At 44.9% G+C, this 22,008-nt stretch overlaps 1 protein-coding gene across 6 annotated transcripts; it reads left to right on the top strand.

Moving 5' to 3' along the window:
* Positions 1–22,008, top strand: LOC119857073 (inner centromere protein-like). 6 transcript variants are annotated; one of them, XM_038405432.2, is made up of 18 exons: positions 1–133; positions 886–999; positions 4,086–4,861; positions 6,094–6,145; positions 7,094–7,127; positions 8,509–8,626; positions 9,502–9,595; positions 11,240–11,378; positions 11,454–11,588; positions 12,996–13,007; positions 13,939–14,048; positions 14,387–14,507; positions 16,508–16,603; positions 17,397–17,527; positions 17,739–17,826; positions 18,161–18,271; positions 20,847–21,006; positions 21,644–22,008. In XM_038405432.2, exons 1-18 carry the CDS (start codon positions 3–5, stop codon positions 21,856–21,858), a joined length of 2,637 nt encoding a protein of 878 aa, XP_038261360.1. In that variant the 5' UTR covers positions 1–2; the 3' UTR covers positions 21,859–22,008. The 6 variants fall into 6 exon arrangements, with proteins under 6 accessions (XP_038261360.1, XP_043371932.1, XP_038261361.1 ...); XM_043515997.1 differs by having other exon boundaries at positions 17,364–17,527; XM_043515999.1 differs by having other exon boundaries at positions 121–253; positions 17,364–17,527.

Below are 22,008 nucleotides of genomic sequence, written 5' to 3'. Positions count from 1 at the left end.
CCATGGCCGAGGGTCCCACTCACCTGCTGGAGGTTTGCTGTCAGAAACTGTCCGAGTTCTTGTGCAATGTTGAGCACAAGCACTTGGTATGGCTGCGGGAAATTGAGGAGGAGGCCATGAAGATGTTCGATAGGTAGGACCATCAGGGTGGCAGAAGGGTGGAGCTGTCTCTGATGGGCTCATCCACAGGCTGTTCCTTCTCTCTCAGCTGTCAGTACTCTGGATCCTTCTGATGTGTGCGACAGTGCGTCCCATGAGTCTTGAGCCCCTTTGTGCAAATGTTCCCCTGTGGAAAGCAGCCTTTGCTTGACATTTTTTCTCCTACTGTTTTATAGGATTAGCCAGTGGGAACTTCTAACCATTGCAACTGAGAGTTCTCAGGGACTGGTTTTAATGCCAGTCTCAGTGAGATTTCAAACTAAAGGCCACTGGGGAGCCTGGCTTTTCCAGTTGCTACTATAACTTTTTTTTTTTTTTTTTTTTGCCTCCGCTTACTAGTGATTTACTTTATCTGTATGCTGGGCAGTTTGTTTTAGCCTGTAGTGTTCAGTGTCTGTGGTCTTGCTAGACTGTCCCTAACCTGCTGATCAGAAAGACTTCATAGAAGATTAGGGTTGGAAGAGATCTCTGGAGGTCATCTAGTCCAACCCCCTGCTCAAAGCAGGACCATCACCAACTGAATAATCCCAGCCAGGGCTTTGTCAAGCCGGGCCTTAAAAACCTCTAAGGATGGAGATTGCATCACCTCCCTAGATATCTTGGACTTTTGGCATCTCTTGGCCTTGTTCCCACTGTAATGAACAACATGCTGCTGCTAAGGGTTGAACAGCATGGTGTTCAGGCAAGGAAATAAATTCCTTCTCTTGTGTTCTGTTTTTTTAACAGCAACTTAAGCACTGAACCTGAGCTGATGCCCAAAACACCATCACAGAAGAAATATCGTAGGAAGAAGCGCTCCTTATCTCTTAAGGACGAGAACAATGAACCGACCAGAAAAAGGTAGGTGGTTATCTTGGAGCTCCCGTGCCAACAGACTACAGAACCAAACAAGCCAGAGGCAAAAGTAAACTATCCATTAAAAAAATATATATACACACCTGTATCGATAACTAAATACATGTGCTAACTTAAACATTATTAATATACTTAATGTGACTCTACCAGGTCAAAGTTAGTTCAAAATCTCGGTTTTGTATAAGCTTGTGGTTTACAGTAACGTAAGACAAATAGAAATATTCCTAGGTCTTTTTATCTCAATGAATGCTTTTAAAAAATACATTATTTCAACTGCTTGCAATCTAATCCTTTGTGTTAATGCATGATAACTTGAAAGTGAAATTTTTAGAAGCTATAAATTAAAAATGAAACTGACTTTTCTATTTTAATTGCCCAACGTGAGAGAAATCAGGAAGTATTCAAAGGGCATGGATTTAAATTTAAAGTGGATTTCTAGGATCCACTTTTATAAGCTAAGTGTCTAACATAGCTGATTATGTTTGGCTTTTTAAATGTCATTTTTAATTAGGGTGTGATTCCAAAAAAATATAGGAAGAGGGGTTTTATACGCCTGTCCTTCAAGATGAACAATAGTTCCTAAGAAGAAAACTGTGGAAAAAGCCAACATCTCTTCTCTCTCAAATATTGTTAAACTAAGGGTACACTATCAACTTAATGTGTCAATTTCTATTAGTCTTCTTTACCCTAAGGCTTTCTCAGTTTGTTTACTTTGTGTATTTGACAGCATTTGTGTATAGTCAGTTTCACTGTTATCCTTGTATCACTTGTCAGTTTCTGCTATTGATTGCTCTGTGGGGGGAAAAACACACATGCACTACAGAGGGAAGAAACGCTTGAAAATAGGAAAACAAAACCACAGAGTCAGGAAATCTTAATACCTCAAATATTTGTCAAACCCTCCTTCTCTCTTTATGGCCCAGCAACCATTTTCATCTTACTTTCTGATGCAAAAACTAAATTTATGGGTTGTAAGTAGGATGTTTGCTGGCTGCCTGCTCCAGCCTTGCTGTGCCCTCTAAATTCTCTATTGACTCTTTTCTCTATCACTCCGTAGGCCTGTAACCTTATATCTTGTATCTCATTTGCAAAGTACCAGTCATTTCCATTCAGATCTATCCTTCCAATCCACTTCTATAAAGTTCACAAAGTTTAATCCAGGGGTGGGCAACCTGAGCCTGAGAAGGAGCCAGAATTTATCAATTTCCATTGCCAAAGAGCCACAGTAATACGTAAGCAGCCCTCAGTGAGCTCTCCCCACAACTGGCAGCCCTGCTGATCAGCACCTCCCCCTCCCTCCCCCCACCTCCTGATCAGCTGTTTCATGGTGTGCAGGAGGCTCTGGGCGGGAGGGGAAGGAGCGAGGGCACTGCAGGCTCAGGGGAGGGGGTGGAGTGGGGGCAGGGCCTGTGGCAAAGCCAGGGCTTGAGCAGTGAGCACCCCTGGCACATTGGAAAGTTGGCGCCTGTAGCTCCAGCCCCAGAGTCGGTGCCTATACAAGGAGCCGCATACTAACTTCTGAAGAGCTGCATGTGGCTCCGGAGCCACAGGTTGGCCACCCCTGGTTTAATCCATCTAGGATAGGTGTGCTGTCTGATACCTGACATTTGAGGGGTACGTGTTTTTGATGATCTGTGTACAATAGGAAAAACTGCCTACACCTGACGAGCTGTCTGCATTGTATGCAGCTGAACTGCTGCAAGCATAGGATACCTTGTGCTCAGTATTGTTTCAGTAACCACAGTTAAACCTGTGGGGGGAAGGAAGGGAGGAGAGATTTGAACTAAATATGAGGCTGAAACTGGATGGTAAAGAATGGGAGGGGAGGAGAACATGCCCAGAGCCTAGAGCAGGGAGGAATCATAAATGTCCAGATAGAAGCTAGCTGCTTAATTACATTGTTAGTACCCTCCTGCCCCTCAAAAAAGAGTGCTGTCTTAAAGAAATTCACACTTCCCTGTGCTTAGTCACTTAGGCCAAGATTTTCAAAACTGACTTGATTTTTTTTTTTTTGATGCCCATCTTGAGACCCCTTAAAGGCTGTAAACCCACCTTCTCAAAATTAGGCCTCTCTCTAAAGAGTGACAAATTGACATTCCAGAAACATTCCCTCCCGCTTAAGGAAATCTCAAGGTATATGAGGAAATTATCCCTGAACTCTGCGTTTTTCCATTTAGAAAAAGATCTGATCACATGATGCTGGGGTTTTTTGTTTCTCTCAAGTAACACAAGGACACTTCTGTGTGCAATCAAGATCTCATTTCAGAAGTTCACTTGCTCTCACTGCTTGCTCTGTACATTGAGTCAGTTGTGATTAATTTAAGCTGTGATGCTGGAGACAGACCTCATTCTGCAGGAAAAGCTTTTTGATAATGCGGGTAAAAATTCTTTAGGCAACTTCATCCTATTTGTACTTATTCCTCCCACATACCCAGCATTGCCCCTTCAGATACTGCTGCATGATTTTATGTTCCCCTTTCCTGTCCAAGTGCTATACATTTAATTCTTTGGAGCCTATCCGCTTTGCTTCTTTCTAGCAAGCTGCCCCATGTTTCATGGTATCCCCAACTGGGACTCCTGAGGATCGAGATCCTATCTGCATGTTAGTATCCCTAGTAAAGAGTGAGAGATGATCCAGGAAAAGACAATGAGGTTTTAAATGGAATGGTTGTTTTTATAACTGGGGGTCTTCAGCCTATAATATCTTTCTAAACACTTTGATAGTGATACTATTTAGCTCTTATGATAAGTAGATCTTAAAGTGCTTTACAAAAGTGATAAGTATCATTATACCAATTTTATAGATGTGGGGTGGGAACTGAGCCAAAGGAAGGCCTAGCCAGTGTTGCCCAGCAGGAAGAACAGGGAATAGAATCCAGGTCTCCCGAGTTCTGGTGCAGTGTTTTATTAACTTAATCTCATTATAAATAGTTGTACCTGGAAAATAAGCATAGTTGCATGTAAAAAATACTGAGTCATGTCTACAATCAGTGATGTCAGTTTTAGGTTCTGAAATGGCTGGAGAGAAAAATCCTGCCTCATTTGACTTAAAAATATGTCTTTGTTTTAAGGTTATCGAGAAGGAGAAGCAGCCTCAAGCCAGCATCCTCTAAGCAAGTTTCCCAAAGGCTCCGAAGCAAAGAGGGACTGGAAAAACCCAGTGATGTTCAACAGGGAGTCAATGCTTCATTTTCAACAAGAAGATTCCACTCCAAGGTTGAAACAGAGTTTCCTGCTTCATTGGAGGCAGTGGCTGAGAAACCAACTATCTTGTTAGTAGAAGGGCGGGTTCCCTTGACAGAAATCCATGTCGACAACCACAGTGGTGCTGACTTGTATTTGAAGGGGAGTAGGCCTGAAATAATAGACCAGGCCTTGGAGATCATCTCCCTGAGTATAGATGACCAAGCTCCCAAGAAGCCTAAGGTTACTGAACTTCAGCCTATGTCTACAGCCTCAGCACTGGTGATCCCTGACACTCCTGAGGCAAAGGGGACAGGAGGAGACCGGGGTGACCCCAACTTTAGAATAGCAAAGACATCCACGCCAAAAGCTGCTGTAAATGAGGAGCCTGGAGCTGAGAATGTTGTTTCTGCTCAGGAGCCAGAAAAGGAGCTTTTCCAGGACTTAAAGGACAGCACAGGGACCTCAACAGGCTCCAAATCGAGCCGTCCCTCTGCACGCAGAAGTCAGAGGGGTAAGTCCCATAAGCACCGCAGGACCTCGCTAGCAGAGAAGTACTCTCTGGCCAGCAAAAGAGAGAGCATGATCCGGAAATCTATCAGCAGGGCTATCTCTAAGAAGAAAGCAGCTCAGGAGTCCTCTTCAGCCTCCAGCCATATGAGCTGTAAGTTTGTGAATTCTGAAAAGCAATTCGCTGTGTCCTTTTATTCAGAACCTCTCTGCTCTGTCTGTCCATCAGTGTGTTGTTTGACTCAGAGGGACTTGGAGCCACCTGCAATGCTGCTTGTGCAGGGGCAGTACAACTGAAATTTTTAAAGCTCACCTTACAGTGTCTTAAAGCTTCAAGGCCTAACAGTCCTCTTGTCTCTCTAGCTCAAATTCCAGGCCACCCCTCTCCTGCACAGTCTCTGGGCTTTGAAAGTGTCTGCTGATATTCAGTTCCTTAAACTCTCTTGCTTGTAGAAGCAAAGTGGCTTCCAGCTGCGTCAGTTAAGTGCTGAAACGCATGGATTTTAGGCAAAGAAAACTAATTGCTATGGCACGCTGTCATCATACAGTAATAGTAAAAACTGTAACTAAAAAAAAAGAAACCTAACCTATGAATAAATAAAAGGAGTACTTGTGGCACCTTGGAGACTAACAAATTTATTTGAGCATAAGCTTTCCTGAGCTACAGCTCACTTCATAAAGTGAGCTGTAGCTCACGAAAGCTTATGCTCAAATAAATTTTAGTCTCTAAGGTGCCACAAGTACTCCTTTTCTTTTGCAAATACAGACTAACACGGCTGCTACTCTGAAACCTAACCTATATGTGAGACACTGAGGAGAGCCAATTAAAGTTAAAGCCATGTGTAAATTGATGGGCAAGAGAAACATCAGTCCTGAAACTTCAGATAGTAGTTGCCGAGTCCTAACCTACTGAAGTTCCTTGTTAATGCCGCAGAATATTGAATTTGCACACTTTATTCTTTGGGGGCAGTTACCAAAAATACAAAACACACTTGCTTTCTTCCCCAATGAGGAGTTAAACCCTTTTCTAACTGAAATTCTCCACAGCTTCAACTATGGAATTACTAGTGACCTCTCCATAATAGACTTGAGTACATCTTTCTGTATTTCCAGAGTTACTCCAGCAGATATGGAAGGAAGCTTGGGAGGTACTGAAATGGTTTTTGGGCCATTATGGTGCTTCTCAAGTTCATCGCACTATGTAGCAACTTCTAGCTGTAGAAAGTCAAGCAAGGGTGCTTTGAGCTCGTATGGAAATCTATGGGTGGGAATGCAATATGTCCCTTGGAGAGAGGGGCTGTATTGGACAGGAATAACTGCTTATAGGATGCATCCGATTAAGACCACCAAGCTAGCTAGTGTCTTGCTTTATCCTTTTTCTTACAGGCCACAGCTCCCTGGAGGTATTTGTGGATGAAGATGCAACCAGCAATGTCAGGTGAGGCTGCTCTGTCAAATAGGTAGAAGCTATGGAAAATCTTGCAGGAAACTGTACAGGTCGTTCCAGTGCCGAGGCACTAAATGAATACTTTGTTCTGTAACCTTCACCTGTGCTTGGGGTTGGTAGTTAAACTCTTTATGCTGTGTATTTGTGGTCCTTCGTCAGACTCTCTGACCATTTTGCAAGCCTCTAACAGCAAGACTGGTATGATCTGTTCTTCCTCTCCGATATCTACACTGAGCTACCTAAAAAGGCTGAACCGTTGTTTTCAGCTTGTGCAGAATGACAGTGCGCTGCAAGACATTGGCCAGCTTAACTGAGAAACTGTTCCCTTAGGCTCTGTCTGTGAATAGTTCCGGTTTGCTGTGTCCCATGTATCTTAATAACTTCCTGACCCGTGTGAACTAATTTCCCTTTCCACCCCCATCACCAAATTGGAGAGGGGTGCAGTTTGTAGTCTCCAAGACTTGCAGGGTAGGGCAGGCTCATCTGTCTGTGCCTCAGGGCTCTGTCATATCCTACCGATTGACCTGAGCAATGCTAAGACCTTTTACAAGGGGCATAAACTCACTAGCATATAGCTCAGCAACTTACTATGCCATCCCCATCTGGCCCGTTCAAACAGGGTTATGTTTGTGGGTCTCATGCTAAAGTAAATTCACTCTCTGCCTGAAGATTGTGGAGTTAGACTTCAGTGCATGAGTCTTGACTCCAGGATGTGCGAACAGTTCCTCCATTGATCAGAATGAATATCTTGTCCCCACTACACTTAGATAAAATTAATATACTGAAGCAGACAGTCAGATTGTGGTCTTGGTCACCTATAATGTGCTCTTCCAAGGTGCCCAGAAGCCTCTGACAGAGGCACCAAAAGAATAAAACCCATAATTTCCTTACTTCCTTTGTAAGAGCAGATAACTTGTCAAAACACCTCTCTCTCTTCAGGCCTGAACTGGAACCAAATGCTGAATGTGACAAGGTAAGGCCCAGGTCGGGCTTTCCTAGGACAAATGCAGTAAGTTAACTGTACTGCTTCTTAGCTGCCAGCTCCTGAGTCTAGATCTCTCTGCTGAGCTGATAGAATCACTGTCACTGAAACTGGAGAATGTGTCTGGGATTTTTCTTTCTCAACTGTCTGAGTCAAAATTTCTGAGGAAGTAAAGGCACCTCAACTTGGGTTTTAGTATATTATGGCACTAGACTATGATGTCAGAGACCTGGCTTCAAATACAAGACTTCCTGTATTACCTTGGATGAGTCATTTAGGGACAGATCTTTATCGATATTTGTATTTAAAAAATCTGTCCCTTATCCTCCATGTCTTGGTTTCTAATCTTCTGCTTTTATTTTGTATCGCTTTTACTCACCCTTCTGTGTCTGTTTATAATGTCAGCTCCTTAGGGCCCTACTGTTTTGTACAGCACCTAACATAACTGGGCCCTAGTCTCCGTTGGAATCTCTATGCGCTATAATAATACAAATGAGTAAAATTAGGGATTTGTATCAGAACATTTTATAATTTCATTTCACAAGTCAGCATCGTTTTACAACTTGCTTCCATTGAGCTTTGAAAGACCCTTCTGAAGACCTATGCACCCAGATTGTGTAGGCTTCTGATTGAATCATTTGCTTTCCTGACTTCTCACATGTGTCTATGCAGGGGAGCTGTGTGGCGTGAGTGTTACAGTGTAGGGCCTTCTTTATAAGGAGAGGAGAGGTGCTAATGCCTATGGAGATTGTGCCTTTTCTAATCCTTCTGGTGCAGGGAGGCTGTTGCCCCCCTCACTAGCTGGCTGGCAGCCTCAATCTAGGGCTGTTTAAAACTGACTTTTAAAGGTGCTTGGACAAGATTTTCAAAAGTGACTAGTGATCTTGGATGCCTCAGTTTGTGGGTGTCCATCTAGAAACTCTTGAAGGGATTCTCTTCCTCCCCCCCCCAAAATTGCTGAGCACCGACTCTGAAAATCAGACCTCTCTAAGCTGTTTCACCCAGACTTGCTAGTCAGTCTATAAAAATCTTGACCTTAAAGTCCCAGTGGAAGAAGGACAAATCTGACTCTTCTGCTTTTTGGGGGTGATATCTGTAACACTCCCACCTTGCTGTGCCTTTGCTCCATGAGCAGGCATCCTGTGTCCGTAGTAGCCAGAACAGCACTCTGTGGGTCTGCCCTCCTGCCATTACAAAGAGGAAAAGAGCAGTTCCTGGCTTGTTAGCAGCAGGGCTGCAACCAGTGCAGAGTGCATCCAGAGTCACTGGCTTTGCAATCCTTCTTTTCCCCCTTCCCAGGACACACAATGCTTGTTGAAGCCCTGTTTCTGTCAGGGCGAGTCTTGCTAAAGTCTGCTTCCTTCTCCCACAGGCTCCAAAACACCTGCAGAAAACCTTCATTATTCCAAGTGAAGGTAGCCCTGTTGCAGAACTGTCAGCTCAGGCTGAACCACCAAATGGGGCAGAGCAGCAGGCAGGAAACTGTAAAGGTAAATATTGCTGAAACTGTGTTGGTGGAGCAGCAAGGAAGCATGGGACTGTGGAGGTCCCTTGGGGGTTTATGAAAGATCTGATAGTCTGTCCTGCATCTTTGCCACCTACTGACCAAACTTATCCTGCAAGGGCTCTTTGCTGTCTCCAGAGGGGAGTAAGATTTGTCCTGTGCTAGATCATTCAGCGGGGGTTTTCATAAATGTGCAAAATATAAATAAGCAATTGGACAGAGTCTGTACAAACAACTTCAGTCTGAGCAACTAATGGGTGGGGAACTGTAGAAGAAAATACCTTGAAGCTTCAGTTTAGTTCAGTATCTAGTGTTAAAGAGCAAAAGTAATTAGTGTTTGGACTAGTAACACTATCTTGAGATACATGAAACAAACTGAGGCAGAACAAGATGAGATTGAGGCAGAGTGAGATGGGAGGGGCTGCAAAATGAGGAGTTATGAGGTGAGATCAGCTTTTACTGTAGGAAATGTGTAATCCCATAAGAGGCATTGGTTGGAGGATCCTGTTAGAGCATTTTATTGGGGTGGGGGTGGAGTGTCCAAAATCCTTTAATGGATTAGCATGCTATCTGTCTCATCAAGGGTCTCCACACAGAGGGGCGTGTGATCATACAAGTGCATACTCTAATACTGTTCTTTGATGTTGGTTAATGCACAGATACAAAACCTGTGTTTAAAATAGCTAGTGTGCTCCTGTTTTATCTCAGTATAAGGTTTCTGATTGGCACAGCTCTTAGCAATTGTGTTCTGCACTATGCTTATCAGGCTTGTCTTGGGAGCCATGAAGACAAGAACCTCTGGCATCGGACCTCTGCTGTAGGAAACCTTTCATGTGGAACTAACTATAGTATTCTTCACAGAGAGCCATTTGAAAAAGAGTGGCACTTCTCAGAGCAGAGGGAGAAAGGAGCAGCCCCAGAATGCCAAGCCACTAGAACAGCCCTCGAGTATCCGGTATGTTCCTCCTTGGCCTCAGGCTGGGGGAGAGAAAAGGAATAGACTAGTGATCTGGAATGACTAAGTGGTAATCTGTCAAGTACCTTGGTTGAAAGCTTTGGTATGATTGGCCAAAGAGGGTTTCAAATCCACAGAATGTGCCAACATTTTTGGGTAATAGATTTTCATCGGTTTAATACAAAATAGGGTCTCTTGAAAGGTGGCCTGGCCTAGTGAATTAGGCCCAGATGGGACTGGAACTTAGGTACGACTCTGTGCAAGTCACTTATATCTGCTTTCCATTTTGGGGATGGGAATAGTACCCTCTTTCCCCCCCCCCCCCCCCAGGGACATAGTAAGGAACTGTGTAAGTCTCTAAGTGCTGCTTGGAGGGGAGGAGTGGCGTGGCTAAGGATGGCTGTGCTGCAACGTCATAGAATAGTTTGAACAGACTTTTCTCAAGTGCCTAAAATATCTAATGGCTTGGCTCTTTCCTTCGCTTCCCCAGCTGCTGATTCTCATACATACACAAGAGAATGATAGAAAAGATCCACTAAAGCCAATTTAAATGCAGTTACTGCTCTCAATTCTGTCCTTTTTCAACCTTATCCCCCTATTCAGGCTCTGTTTGATCTTGTGAAATCTACAGCATCTCCTGTAGTTGGGGTACCTCGGAAAAGTGGCAGCAAATTCTGGCACTACAAATAAGCTAATGTACAAAAACTCTTCAAAGCAAACTAACACCTTTCGCATGGTGCTGGGTATGGACCGTACACAACACATTTTCAACTATGCCGCATGCCCTGGCCCACCTTGCGTTACTGATGCTGGCTGTGACAAACTCGCATCTATCAGAAACTCACATCTATCACTTCCTGAAGCTGGGGCTGGAGAATAGGCTATCTCAACTATTGTTTTGTAAGTCTAGTAACCCTCCATCCTTTGCACCTATTCCCATCCCCTTTTTCTAGCATCTTCATGGCTGTGTGTTCTGAATATGTGGTATGTTCACATAGGTGTCGCAGATAAATGCTTAGTCATTGGGAGTGCAGATGTTTCCATTTATAAATACTAAAACAAAATCTTTTAACTGTCCCAGTAGTTTAGATTCCAAATGTGACCCTTCTTAAAACTCCGGCAATCAGAGGGAACAAGGTCCTTCAGATTCTAAATATTTTTTTTAATCTATTAGTTGCTGAGCAACAAAGTTCTTTTTTTTTTTTTTTTTTTTAAATTAAAAATAGGCCCTACCAAAAAAAGCAGTGTGGTGTGTTCCCCTTGCTGGCTTTGTAGCAACAGTTAACCAGCATTGTGCTGACAACATGAATGGTTCTGGCACCTGTACAAGAATAACTGTATTAATACTTGATGGAGGATTCTCTGCTCCTTGAAGTCTTTAAACCACGATTTGAGGACTTCAATAGCTCAGACATAGGTGAGAGATTTTTCGCAGGAGTCGGTGGGTGAGATTCAGTGGTCTGCATTGTGCAGGAGGTCGGACTAGATGATCATAATGGTCCCTTCTGACCTTAATATCTATGAATCACTTGATGGTGCTGAGTAGGCAGGAGGGGATGTATAAAATGAATTAAAGGCTGAAGTGGAGGCCAGGAATGATGTTTCCTATGCTGCATCAATATAACCCACCCTTTATTCTTTCAGGAGACAGAGTTATAAGCAAGCAGTGGATGAGCTGTGTATTGGGCAGCAGCTAGAAGACTGTGACCTCTCTCCTTCATATGATAAGACCACTTCTTCTCCTGCCAGCAAGACTCTAGCCTCGCCCAGCCCAGCCAGCAAGGTAAGTAGATTCCATGGCCCCACATCACTCTCCCTGTTCTGGATCCCCTTCTGATGCCCTCTGCTCTCCTCGTAGGTCATGCGTCCATTCAAACACTTTTTGCAGACGGTGCAGAAGAACCAGCTGCTCGTGACCCCAGGGTCTGCAGGGCACAGTAGTGTCATGAAAAACCTTATCAAACGCAACACTCCGACCCGACCTGATTCCAAGGTAGAGACGATCCCTTTTCCCTGAGGGTGAGAAGGGAAGAGCAAATGTGTGGGGCAGGGTTGTCCGCTTTGAAATGTGCACTGCAAATCTGCATCACAAGCGATTCAAGATTCCAAATGAGGAACGGTACCAAGGAACAAACTTAAATCACAACTCTTCCCATTCTAATATGCTGACCTGAATGTCAAATCCAGCACCCAAACTCTCCTCTCTGTGGTCTTGGCAGAGAGGCTAAAAACTGAATGGGCCATGAAGATTATTTTCCCCTTTGATGTCTGGAGATGCTCCCTCCAGATTGAGATGCACTGGTGTTATGGGAGAGCAAAGTCCTCTGTCCCCAGGAAGAGTACAGCATAGGCCGTGTCAGGGTAAGGGATGTATAGGAGCGCACTGCTATGCTGGTATCTTTCATCAGCATGAAACTGACTGCCTGTAGTTTTTAGCTTAACCCATTGAAAATCCTTTTGACAATCTCTTCCATGCTAAGTACTGGGTTTGGATAGTTTCCCCTGTAGCAGTTGTCTTTATGGCTGCCTAGTACTCCTGGGGGAATTCTGCACCAAAAAACCACACAGGCACAGGGATCCAGAGGGAGAAACAGCCTGATGCTGGGTCCTGGGCTTGCACAGAGTTTCCTGCATGCCGCCACCTCCTTCCTACAGGGTGTGCTAGGAACTGCAGCTGCTGGGAACCTTCCAGATCACTCCCTTCAGTCCCTGGCCTTGTTTTCTTTTTGCAAGCTGGTCCAGCGGCCCCTAGTGGTGGCCAACATCTCTGTAGCTGATTTCTGTGTGGAGGGGAAGGAAATTCTGCATAAAATTTCTGCAAAATTCTGCATGGCACAGAATTCCCACAGGAGTATAGGTTGGTCCTGGGGTAGTGGTGGTGGCATCAGCAGTTGCATTGGGGTGAGGGGAAGATCATGCAGGGAAACAAAGGTTTGGATGTATTTTTGCATGTTTGAAAATGTGTATTTTTATAATCCCTTCATGGAATAGGAGTACCTTAGAATCATAATGAATCTGGTCTTCCATTACCCTTATCAGTTAGCTGATATCAAAGTCTCAACACATATTGTGACCTTGAACATCAACTCCTTAAAGTTTTCCTATGCATGTAGAGAAATCTTGACTACCCTGTCACGTTCAGCCCAAACTCCTCATATACTGGGACTGCCAAACTCTAGGAGGGTCAGTGGACACTTCTTTGAATTTGAAATTGGGTCTCTGCTGCCCAGCAGGCTGCTGGACAGTTGTAAGACAAGCAGCACATTGAGAACCAAAGCTGTTGGATCATCATAACTAACCACTGGGCAAGATGAGACTAGAGTCCAATCGTTGTGGTTCTAGGTTTACTTGGCTAGTTCCAGAAGCAGTAATCCTTGTTTCTCCTTTTATATCTAAACAGGGGGATTTTGTTGTAAGTAATGACTCTTTAATCACAGGGTCTGTGGGTTCATAGTGGGCACATTTATTACCTCTGTAATGGGCACTGTCAGCTCTTTAATCTCGTCGCTAATCTGCACACAGAACTAATATTTCTTCCGAGTCTCACCTGAGAGCGAAATGATGTACTGGGCAGCATGTGGATGGTGTGTTCACCAGGAAGTGAGTATAATTGTTCAGAATGGCCCAGAGGGGATCTAAGAGTACCTGGATAAAGCTCAGCCATAGCAAATACAAACTGAGAATCTCTGATGAAGGGGATTGCTATTGGACATCTCATGGTGTGTAAAATGATCTCCAAGGGAAATGATGAAAGTGATACTAATGTCACTCAAACTAGTCTGGTCAAAGCCCTGGAGAATATACTGTAGGGAACAATCATGGTATGGCCACTAGGAATGAACTAGATGACTTAAAGGGTCTCACGTTCTATCTTCTAGACTAAAACCCATGTGTCTAAAAAGGATATAAAGGGGTCCTCTTCAGGGCTCTCAGAAAAATGGAGGAATCTTCATGTTTGTAGCACTGACGCTGGCTAGTAGCATTAGATGGTTTGTAGTGAATACAGCAGTACAGTCACTGATGTTGTCTTTGCCTGACTGCGTCCTCTGCAGTAACTGTTTCTGTTTGGATATTGGGCCTGAGGTGTCTTACTCACAGGAACTGCCCCACTCACCCTCCGAGTGCCTTTTCTTCAGGAAATGGAGTGGTTGAACTAGCACTGCTGCCAAAACAGCACTGTCTCTTTCCTAACACATGTGCCTATTCCAGAGAGAGTGTGAATGTATCTCTGACTGAAGCTGCAGTTCCCCAGTGTGTTGTCTCTGGCTTCCTGTGCCCAAGTAGCCTGGGGCAGAAAAAAGCCCTAGCAGTTGGGTGTAATCTGAGCTTCCCACCCACCCCAGGAGAAGGAGCGGCAGCGGCTGGAAAGCCTGAGGAAGAAGCAGGAGGCAGAGCAACAAAGAAGACAGAAAGTGGAGGAGGAAAAAAGACGGCGCCTCGAGGAGATGAAATTGTGAGTGGCTGCCCCTCCACCTGCTCCTCTTCTGGCTTAGCTCTGAATCACTTCAAGGTCTTGTCTACACTGATTACTTGCCCTGATTACTGCCAGTGGTATCTAGCTACAGCTACGTTAGTGCAAACATCTAGTGTAAATGGTGTACAGTTGCTGTTGGGGCCAGTGGCACTTACCCAGTTTGAAGCAAGGGTAGGCTGAGCCAATGAAAGGCTCTTACACTCTGCATTGGGGGTTTGCACCAGTGCATGAGCTGTTCCAGTGCTGGGGCATTGATAGCTGTAACCAGGGCAAATCCGCAGTGCAGCCAAAGCTAACTGTCCCCACTCATCCCCCAGGAAGCGTGAAGAGCGTCTGAGGAAGGCACTGCAGGCTCGGGAACGGGTGGAGCAGATGGAAGAGGAGAAGAAAAAACGAATGGAACAGAAATTCTCTCAAACTGAGGAGAAGAGCGAGAAGGTAAGAAACCCAACCTGGAAATAGAGCCCCTGGGGACAGTTGGATTTTCTCATGGCAATGGGCAGTGAACCCAGTAGGGCATAGCGATGGATTGCCTCACTGTGTGATAACCATATCGGCAGTTACTAAAATCCTTGATGCTAGTGACACTGACCCCAGAGGCCATGAGTGGGTAATGAGGCCACTCGGTATTAGGTCCTAAGTGATTTTTTGCTCTATCTGTAGTTCTCTGTTCAACAGGGAAAAGCTCTGCTCTGTCAAGTCTATGCAACAGTGTTAATTATGCCTATCATGGATTTCAGTGTCTATGGTACTCTAAGCTCTTTGAGGACTAGTAGTGGTGTCTTTTTTGTTCTGCTGATCAAGGTCTTATCAGCAGGCCCAGTGCCCTGCAACCAGAATACAAGTGTTGAGCCCAGGTTGAGTGGGGTGCTCAGATTTGGGTTGGCTCAGCTCTCATCCACCTGCCTGTAGGGTCAGTCTGGTGCCAGCTGTGTGCCCCACTCCTGCCAGCTGCCACCACTTCACTGCGCTGTGTGTGCACGGCGGAGTGACGGGCACTGCAGCTCCTTGGCACGCTCACTCCACAGTATGCAGCCATGGGTGTGCTCAGTCATTGCAGTGCTGGCCCTGTGGGTGCTGAGTCAGGTTCATGGGAAGGGTTGCGCTTAGGTCAGAGAACAACTCAACTCTCTTAGGTTTGGATCAGGTGAGTTCGGTTCCAGTCCTGGTCAAGCCTAAAATTGGGTCCAAACAGACCTGTACTTGAAGTAGGGAGGTCACTCTATTTACACTGCTCTAAAGCATGTAGGCCACTCCTGTAATCCACCTTCAGTGCAAAGGCCAATGCCCCTGCACCTGGATGCAATAGTTCCTAGTGGAAGAGCTGCTTTCTTTGGTTCCAGCCTACTGACAACCACGCACAGCTCTGCTGAAAGGTGCATGTGTGACAGATGTCTCTATTTATACCACTTCTGTGAGGCACGCTGTTGCAGACTGCTCATATGACAGAGACCAGGGAGAATATGCAGAATGCTCCAGAGCTGACTGTTGTTTGCATCCAGGGTATTGCTGCTGCTCCAACACTTCATCAGTAGGTGCTGCTGTGACCCAAGCTCCATTGGGTCACAGGCATGAACAATTTTCTTGAACTGGGTTGCCAGAAAAAAAGTTTGAAAACCACTGTTCTAGGGGCAGCCCAAGAGCCTGGGGATCCAGCTTGGTTGGTTTGGCTTAAATTCTGGGAGAAGATTGACATTCACTGAACTCCTCTCCCCCTTTTCTTTCTTCTTCCAAATGGGGACGAAAACTCAACAGGCTACAGAGCTTGTTCCCATTTTGGGTGATGGGGCATAAAGCAGATCTTTTCAGGATCCATCCTTCAAGGTTATTGGCAAAGACTAAAGGACTGCATCTTTCCCCTTTACTAACAACCAGAACCACATACAGTCCTCAGTATTCTTCTCTCAACCACATGTTTCTTTCCACACGTTCTTGCTTATTGCTAGGCCACTCAGCTAAAGTGAAGGAATCTTGCATTTGTGGTCTTCTCACCTCCATGTCCCCTGTTCATTTTGCACATCAGTTTGCCTGCAAGAAAACTGTACCTTAAGCAAAAGGGAAGCCCATCTTCCTGCTGGCTTTCCCTTGTTCTGATGAAGGCCATGTAGCAATATGGCATCCTGTATTTTGGATTCTGTGTAACGCTGTTTCATGTACTCTTTCCAGGTATTCCTGGTGATGGTCTTCTCCTCCTGTGAACTGTGACTGGGGCTGAACTCGCTGCACTGGGTGCCATCTGCCTTTAAAATATGTACACGCTTCACTGGGACTTTGGACTTTCACTCCGTTCCAGAGAAAGGCATCTTCCCCTATCGGATGTGATGGGCCTCACACTCCTGAAGAGCTCCTGACTCTTCTTTCTATTGTAGATAAACATGTCAAGACTGTCCTGTATAAGGCTGGGCAGGGTTCAGACCTGATGTGTGTGATTCTCACAGGTGCGAGAAGAGAAGGTGGTAGAAGAAAAGATGAAGAAAAAAATAGCTAAGACAACTGGGGATGTGGAGACCCGAAAACAGAAAGTGCTGCAAATGGTAAGAGCAAGATTAGGTACCATCTGTAAGGAGAAGAGTTCATGGGGGGAAAAACAGAATGATGGGAAATCTGCACAGTGTGCTTCATATGGGGCAGAGGGCAGAACAGGCCAAGGAGTGTGTCAGAATAGATTTACCTCCGCGCGCGCGCGCACACACACACACGGAGGGAGGGGGAGAGAGAGAGAGAGAGAGGGGCGCGCACACACACAGTGTCTCTGTCTTTCCCTCTCCTCCCCTCCTCCTCCCCCCAATTTCCTACTCCTTTTGTGACTGAGGTGCCTTATCACTACTTTCCTTCCCAGTGTAAGGTCACTCACCAAGTTTGTTCTAATGCACCTCACCATTATGAGTTGCATAGCACCATAGATGTGCATGGTATTTTTACTGACCTCTCCCACAGGGCTGAAATTTTCAGACGTAGGTATTAGTTCCCAAACACTCGGCCCTCCATTTCCTGTAAGGGACTAGGAAAGCTCAGGTGCATAATTCCATCCCAGACTTCCTAACTTCCTAGCAATTCCATGACTAAATGAATTCTGGAGATGGGTAACTTTGTGCTGTCACCTATACCCAGGTGCAATAGGTGCTGGGGGTGGTGATATCCCTCTTTATATAGCAGCAAATATGGGGGGCAAAGTGGGGGCTGCACAACTATGGTCCAAGAAACTAGTGGTGGTGATGAAGATGGGTCAGAGTAGGTAGCATTAAGGTTAGGAAAGGGCACTTGACCCATAGCTCACCCACCCTCCCCATTTAGCATAGAAGAAGTAGACTTGCTTTGCCTTTCCAGGAGGGGGATGAACGCAAGCAGCAGGAGCTACTGCAGAAGAGGAGAGAAGGTGAACAGCAGGACAAAGGGAGGAAGATTGCGGAGCTGAAGAAACTGGCAGAGCAGCAACAGGTGGAACAGGCAAAGGAGAGGTGAGAGCTGACCTGTTTCCACACCCCTGAGAAGAGGGAAGGGGGTGGAGCGACAAACATGGCAAAGCAGATCTTGTCAGTACTAGGAGAAGGGTGTGAGCGATGGGCTGTAGCAGAGGGTTCTGGGTGCAGAAGGCTGGTATTGGAGCATCCTGAATGGGAAATGACCTGGGTCCTTTCTCACTGACTTGGTTATGTTTTGATTTGCCAGGAGTCACAAACAGCAAGAGAAGGGGAAGGCCCTTCACCTGCAGATGGAGCTGGCAGTGGTTACAGAGGAGGAGGAAAACCAAAAGAAGGTAGGGAGTTGAGACTCTGTGTCATGCAGTGGACTTTATTCTATTTATGTCTGTGGCCTTGAGCATGACTTTAGCTTTACCAGCTGCATTCTCCTAGTGTAGGGTAGCACTGAGGCCTACCTAATGTCCAAATCAGTAAAAGGCTGCGTTGGAGTCTAACAAAGAATTGCTGCTGTTCCTCCACTGTGGAGAGTGTCTATCCCCTTTATTGGGTACTGTCCCATCCTGCTGAGGGAGGGGATGAATGGGAGACTAGGGCCTCTCATATAGGACAAGTCAGATTCAATGGGAATGAAAGCAGGGTGATCTGTGTATAACTTGGACTTGTTAACAGGAGGAACAGAGTCCAGAAGAGCAGGAAAAGCAGCAACTGCAGGAAAATAAAACCAAGCCACCAGAATCTGTTGCTATTGTTCCCAGTAAATGGCTGAATATAACAGTGGAGGTGAGTGAGCCAAGAGCCTGAGCAAAGATAGGTTCCAATGTCTACTGGGCTCTAATTTCCTGGGTCCATGGAGGCCCTTCCTCTTTATATAGGACATTCTCCTTCAAAGAGAGGAAGGATGTCTCTTATCTGAGCAGCCATAAGAAACTTGGCTCAACACAGAAACAATGGAGATAATTCTTTTGTTTGGAATTTAAAACAAGTGATGGGAAATGGCCACATGATGGCGCTAGATCCTGAGGAATCCTGGGAGTTTATGCTGTATTGTAGCCTCTCACTAGTGACACCAGGTAGTTGAGAAACTTCCACGTGTCTCCAGTTGCTTTGAACTCTAACTACCACCATTGGCGTTAAAACGTCATTGTGTTTAAAGCCTAGAAGTGTTTAGCTTTTCAGTTTGATTCACCAGACTTGGGGCACAATGGGATCAGCTTTGCTTTTTCAAGCAGCCAGCTACTACCTCTTCCATAACTTCTGATTGTCTGATGACTGATACCATCTGAAACTTGACTTGTCTTGTATTCTGTGACTGTATTTTATAGCTCACTGAAAAAATGAGGGAATCTTTATTGGGTTCACATAAGAAATGTCCTTTCAGCAGGTGGTGGGTCTCATTTTGACACACTGTCCCTGCTCAGCCATGCTGGAACAAAGCCATTTTTTTTCCTGATCTTAGCTAACTCTCAAGCCAATTTCAATGCCTAAAGTGACTGTCTTATGGGTCCTTACACTTATTTCTAAAAATGACTAGGTGTTGCACTTACCTGTAGTCAGGAGTGGAATGTTAAAACTTCATGTCTTCTTATGGCTTTTATTATCACTAGGAATACCTGTCATAGTCCCACAGTACTAGGCACTGTACAGACAAGTGACACTCCCTGCTCCAGAGAGATTACAGTCCAGGGGTGAGATGGGATGTGACAAGTGGACAAATGGAGAGGGTGAGGGGAATGAAGTTATACAATGAACAGAGACTATCAGAAAAATTCAATTTTCTTCTTGGCACTTGCCTGCAAATCGTTTCCGTCTGGTATGGGAGAGGCATCACAGCAGAGTGAGACTTTAAGAAGGAATTCAAAGGTGGATAAGTGGGTGGCTCTTCAAATGTTGACTTTTTTCCCCTATGCGTAGTATCTGACAAATAATACAAGAGGCTTACATTCTCTTTGGGTGGGGAAGATACATAACACTGAGTCAGCGACTCCTTCCCTTGGTTTGGAAAAAGGTCCGACTCCCGAAGTACTTTATGGTTGTACGAAGCCCCTTAGGTGTGTGTGCTTTTCAGGAGATTTTGCTGTTGTAGAACAGGAGCACCACCAGGCTGTGATGAGTAGCTTCCTTGCCTCTGCAGCAGTGAGGAGGGAGTGAGATGGAAGGAACAGGTTCTGTGAGCTAATGGTGCTCAGTCCTGTATAGTGTACCGCATGGACACAAGCATCAGTGAGTTTACAATCAGAGTAATTGCTGTTGCTGCTCTTAGTTGTACTTTCCAGCCATACTATTCCTGTTGTACGAAAGATGCCACTGCTGAACACCTAGAGGGTGAAAAATAGGGCAACTTCCTGCTGTTCCAAGAAGGATATTGTTGATGATTGATCTTTTGATTGTATACAGTTCATTTTTAAAAAATGTTGTTGGCAACACATGGCTTTAGATGAGTCTTTACACTTGGTTTGATTTTTTTTGTGTGTTTGTTTTTGTTTAGGTTAATTATAGAACAGCAAATGTCTGATATAAAAAATGTCTGATATGATTCAGATAAACTGAGTAAACAGTGTTGTATACAGCAGTCCTGTAGCTTAAAATGTTAAGCTTCAGCACAGCCTGGTAGCTTACTAGACAAGAGATCCACGTTCAAGTCTTAATTCCTGCCTCCACAAATCCTCTCCGTTGGCATGGGTTGGAAGCACAGCCAAAGCAGCCTGCTCAGCCCCTACAGGGTGTGCAGGGGAAGAATGCTGTTTTTTCTACACAAGGATCTAAGGAAGTTGGGATCAATTGAAAACCCCAGCCTAAATTATTTAAGCAGTGTATTCCTTCTGAATTATCATGTGGCTATTGTTGCCTTCTCATAAACAGACAGGAATGATCTCTGGAGCTGGTGTTTTTGGAGTGGGATTGAAGATCAGGTATGAACGTGACATTGACTGCCAGAATCATACCATTGCAACTTCCTGTCTTCCATGCTTCACCTTTGTTCCCTCCAGGGCAGAGTATCTATTTAATTCTCCTGCCCATGGAGACTCATGGCAGAACAGTAATGTGTGATTCAAGCCTAGTGTTGTATGGATAGCAGCAATACTGTATATTTCCTGTCCTACCACCTGCTGTTGGCACCAGTGATTTTTGGAGTACACAATGTAAATCTCCTGCTCCTAGAACCTGGGATATTTCTATCATAAATAACTAATAGACTAATCAAAATCAACAGTGGGTTCTTTCTGGAAACTCGAGCTGTCTCATCAGCACTAGTACATAGAAGTATCATTATAAGGTAACTGTTGTTTTTTTGTTTTGTTTTTGTTTTGTTTTTGTTTTTTAAGGCTATGTATCTAACTTTTCTATATGGTTTCAGAAATCGCCTGTCTCTGACTCCTATCAAGGGCCCCCTTTAGGCTCAAAAGAACCCAGATTTCCCAAGGTAAATCCAAATAACTATGGGCTGGATCTGAACAGTGATGACTCCACAGATGATGAAAGCCAGCCGCGCAAGCCCATCCCTGTCTGGGCCACTGGTATGTGCAGATCTTGTTATACCCACTGAAACTTCATCTATGAGAATATGGAAGACCCCAGATTTCTCAGGGAGGCTTAGAAGTAGAGGAAGCCACAGTTTTGGCCAGAAGTGCATGAGACTTCAACTTGTTGCAGTGCCGTGTGGTACTAGCTTTGAATGGTAGTCTGAGCAGGTGCTATTGTTCAGCTGTTAATTCAGAATCCCTTGTGCCCATCCCTAGAGCTGAAGCGCTTTTGCCCTATCTGAAAACGGAGGGCTAGGGAGTTCACCAGTGCCAGGCAATCCTTTATTTCAGTGATGGGTTTTCCATAGTACTTGGGATACCTGGAATGTGAAAGATGCCTTGGAAACCAATTATATTCTCTGCATGAGGGGGAATGTAAGCTTCTATATGAAGCCAGGAAAAACCTTGATCCAGTACTGAGAATTCAGTATCTGCCATGCCCACCCCAAATCTCTTCCAGGACTGGCTCTGTAAGGCCCTTCTGCAGGGCGATAGAAGCTGGAGGGTTGCTCTTAGATCTTGGCTTTCATGCACTGACTCACAGTAATCATGGTACCAAGGGAGTGAGGTTTAACAGGCGTACTGAGTTGCTACTTAAACTGTTAGTGTAACATGGTGATTATTTTCCCAGGGGCTCAGCTTAATCAAGCTGTTACATACCAATACTACAACCCTCCAAATATCGAGACACTCTTTGGTCTGATCATAAGCCCTAAACTGGAGGACATTTTCTACAAGAACAAGCCGCGATATTTCAAACGCACTAGCTCTGCTGTCTGGCACTCACCACCCCTTCCCGGTACCAAGTCTACACTGGGCCTGCCCTACAAACTGAAAAAGTACTGAGGAAGGAGAGTGTCCCTCTTCTGTCCACTTTCCATTTCCACGTTGTCCTGGGCTTTGTGTAAAGAAAAAAAATCTTTTCTAAGATCTGTTTTGGCTTTTTTTAATATTTGCATAGAATAAAAGCTTAAATAAAAGTTTGTGTTAAAATAA

This window comes from Dermochelys coriacea, chromosome 6, assembly GCF_009764565.3.
Source record: "Dermochelys coriacea isolate rDerCor1 chromosome 6, rDerCor1.pri.v4, whole genome shotgun sequence".
Classification (NCBI taxonomy): domain Eukaryota; kingdom Metazoa; phylum Chordata; order Testudines; family Dermochelyidae; genus Dermochelys; species Dermochelys coriacea.
This window is presented reverse-complemented; position numbering and strand designations above follow the sequence as displayed.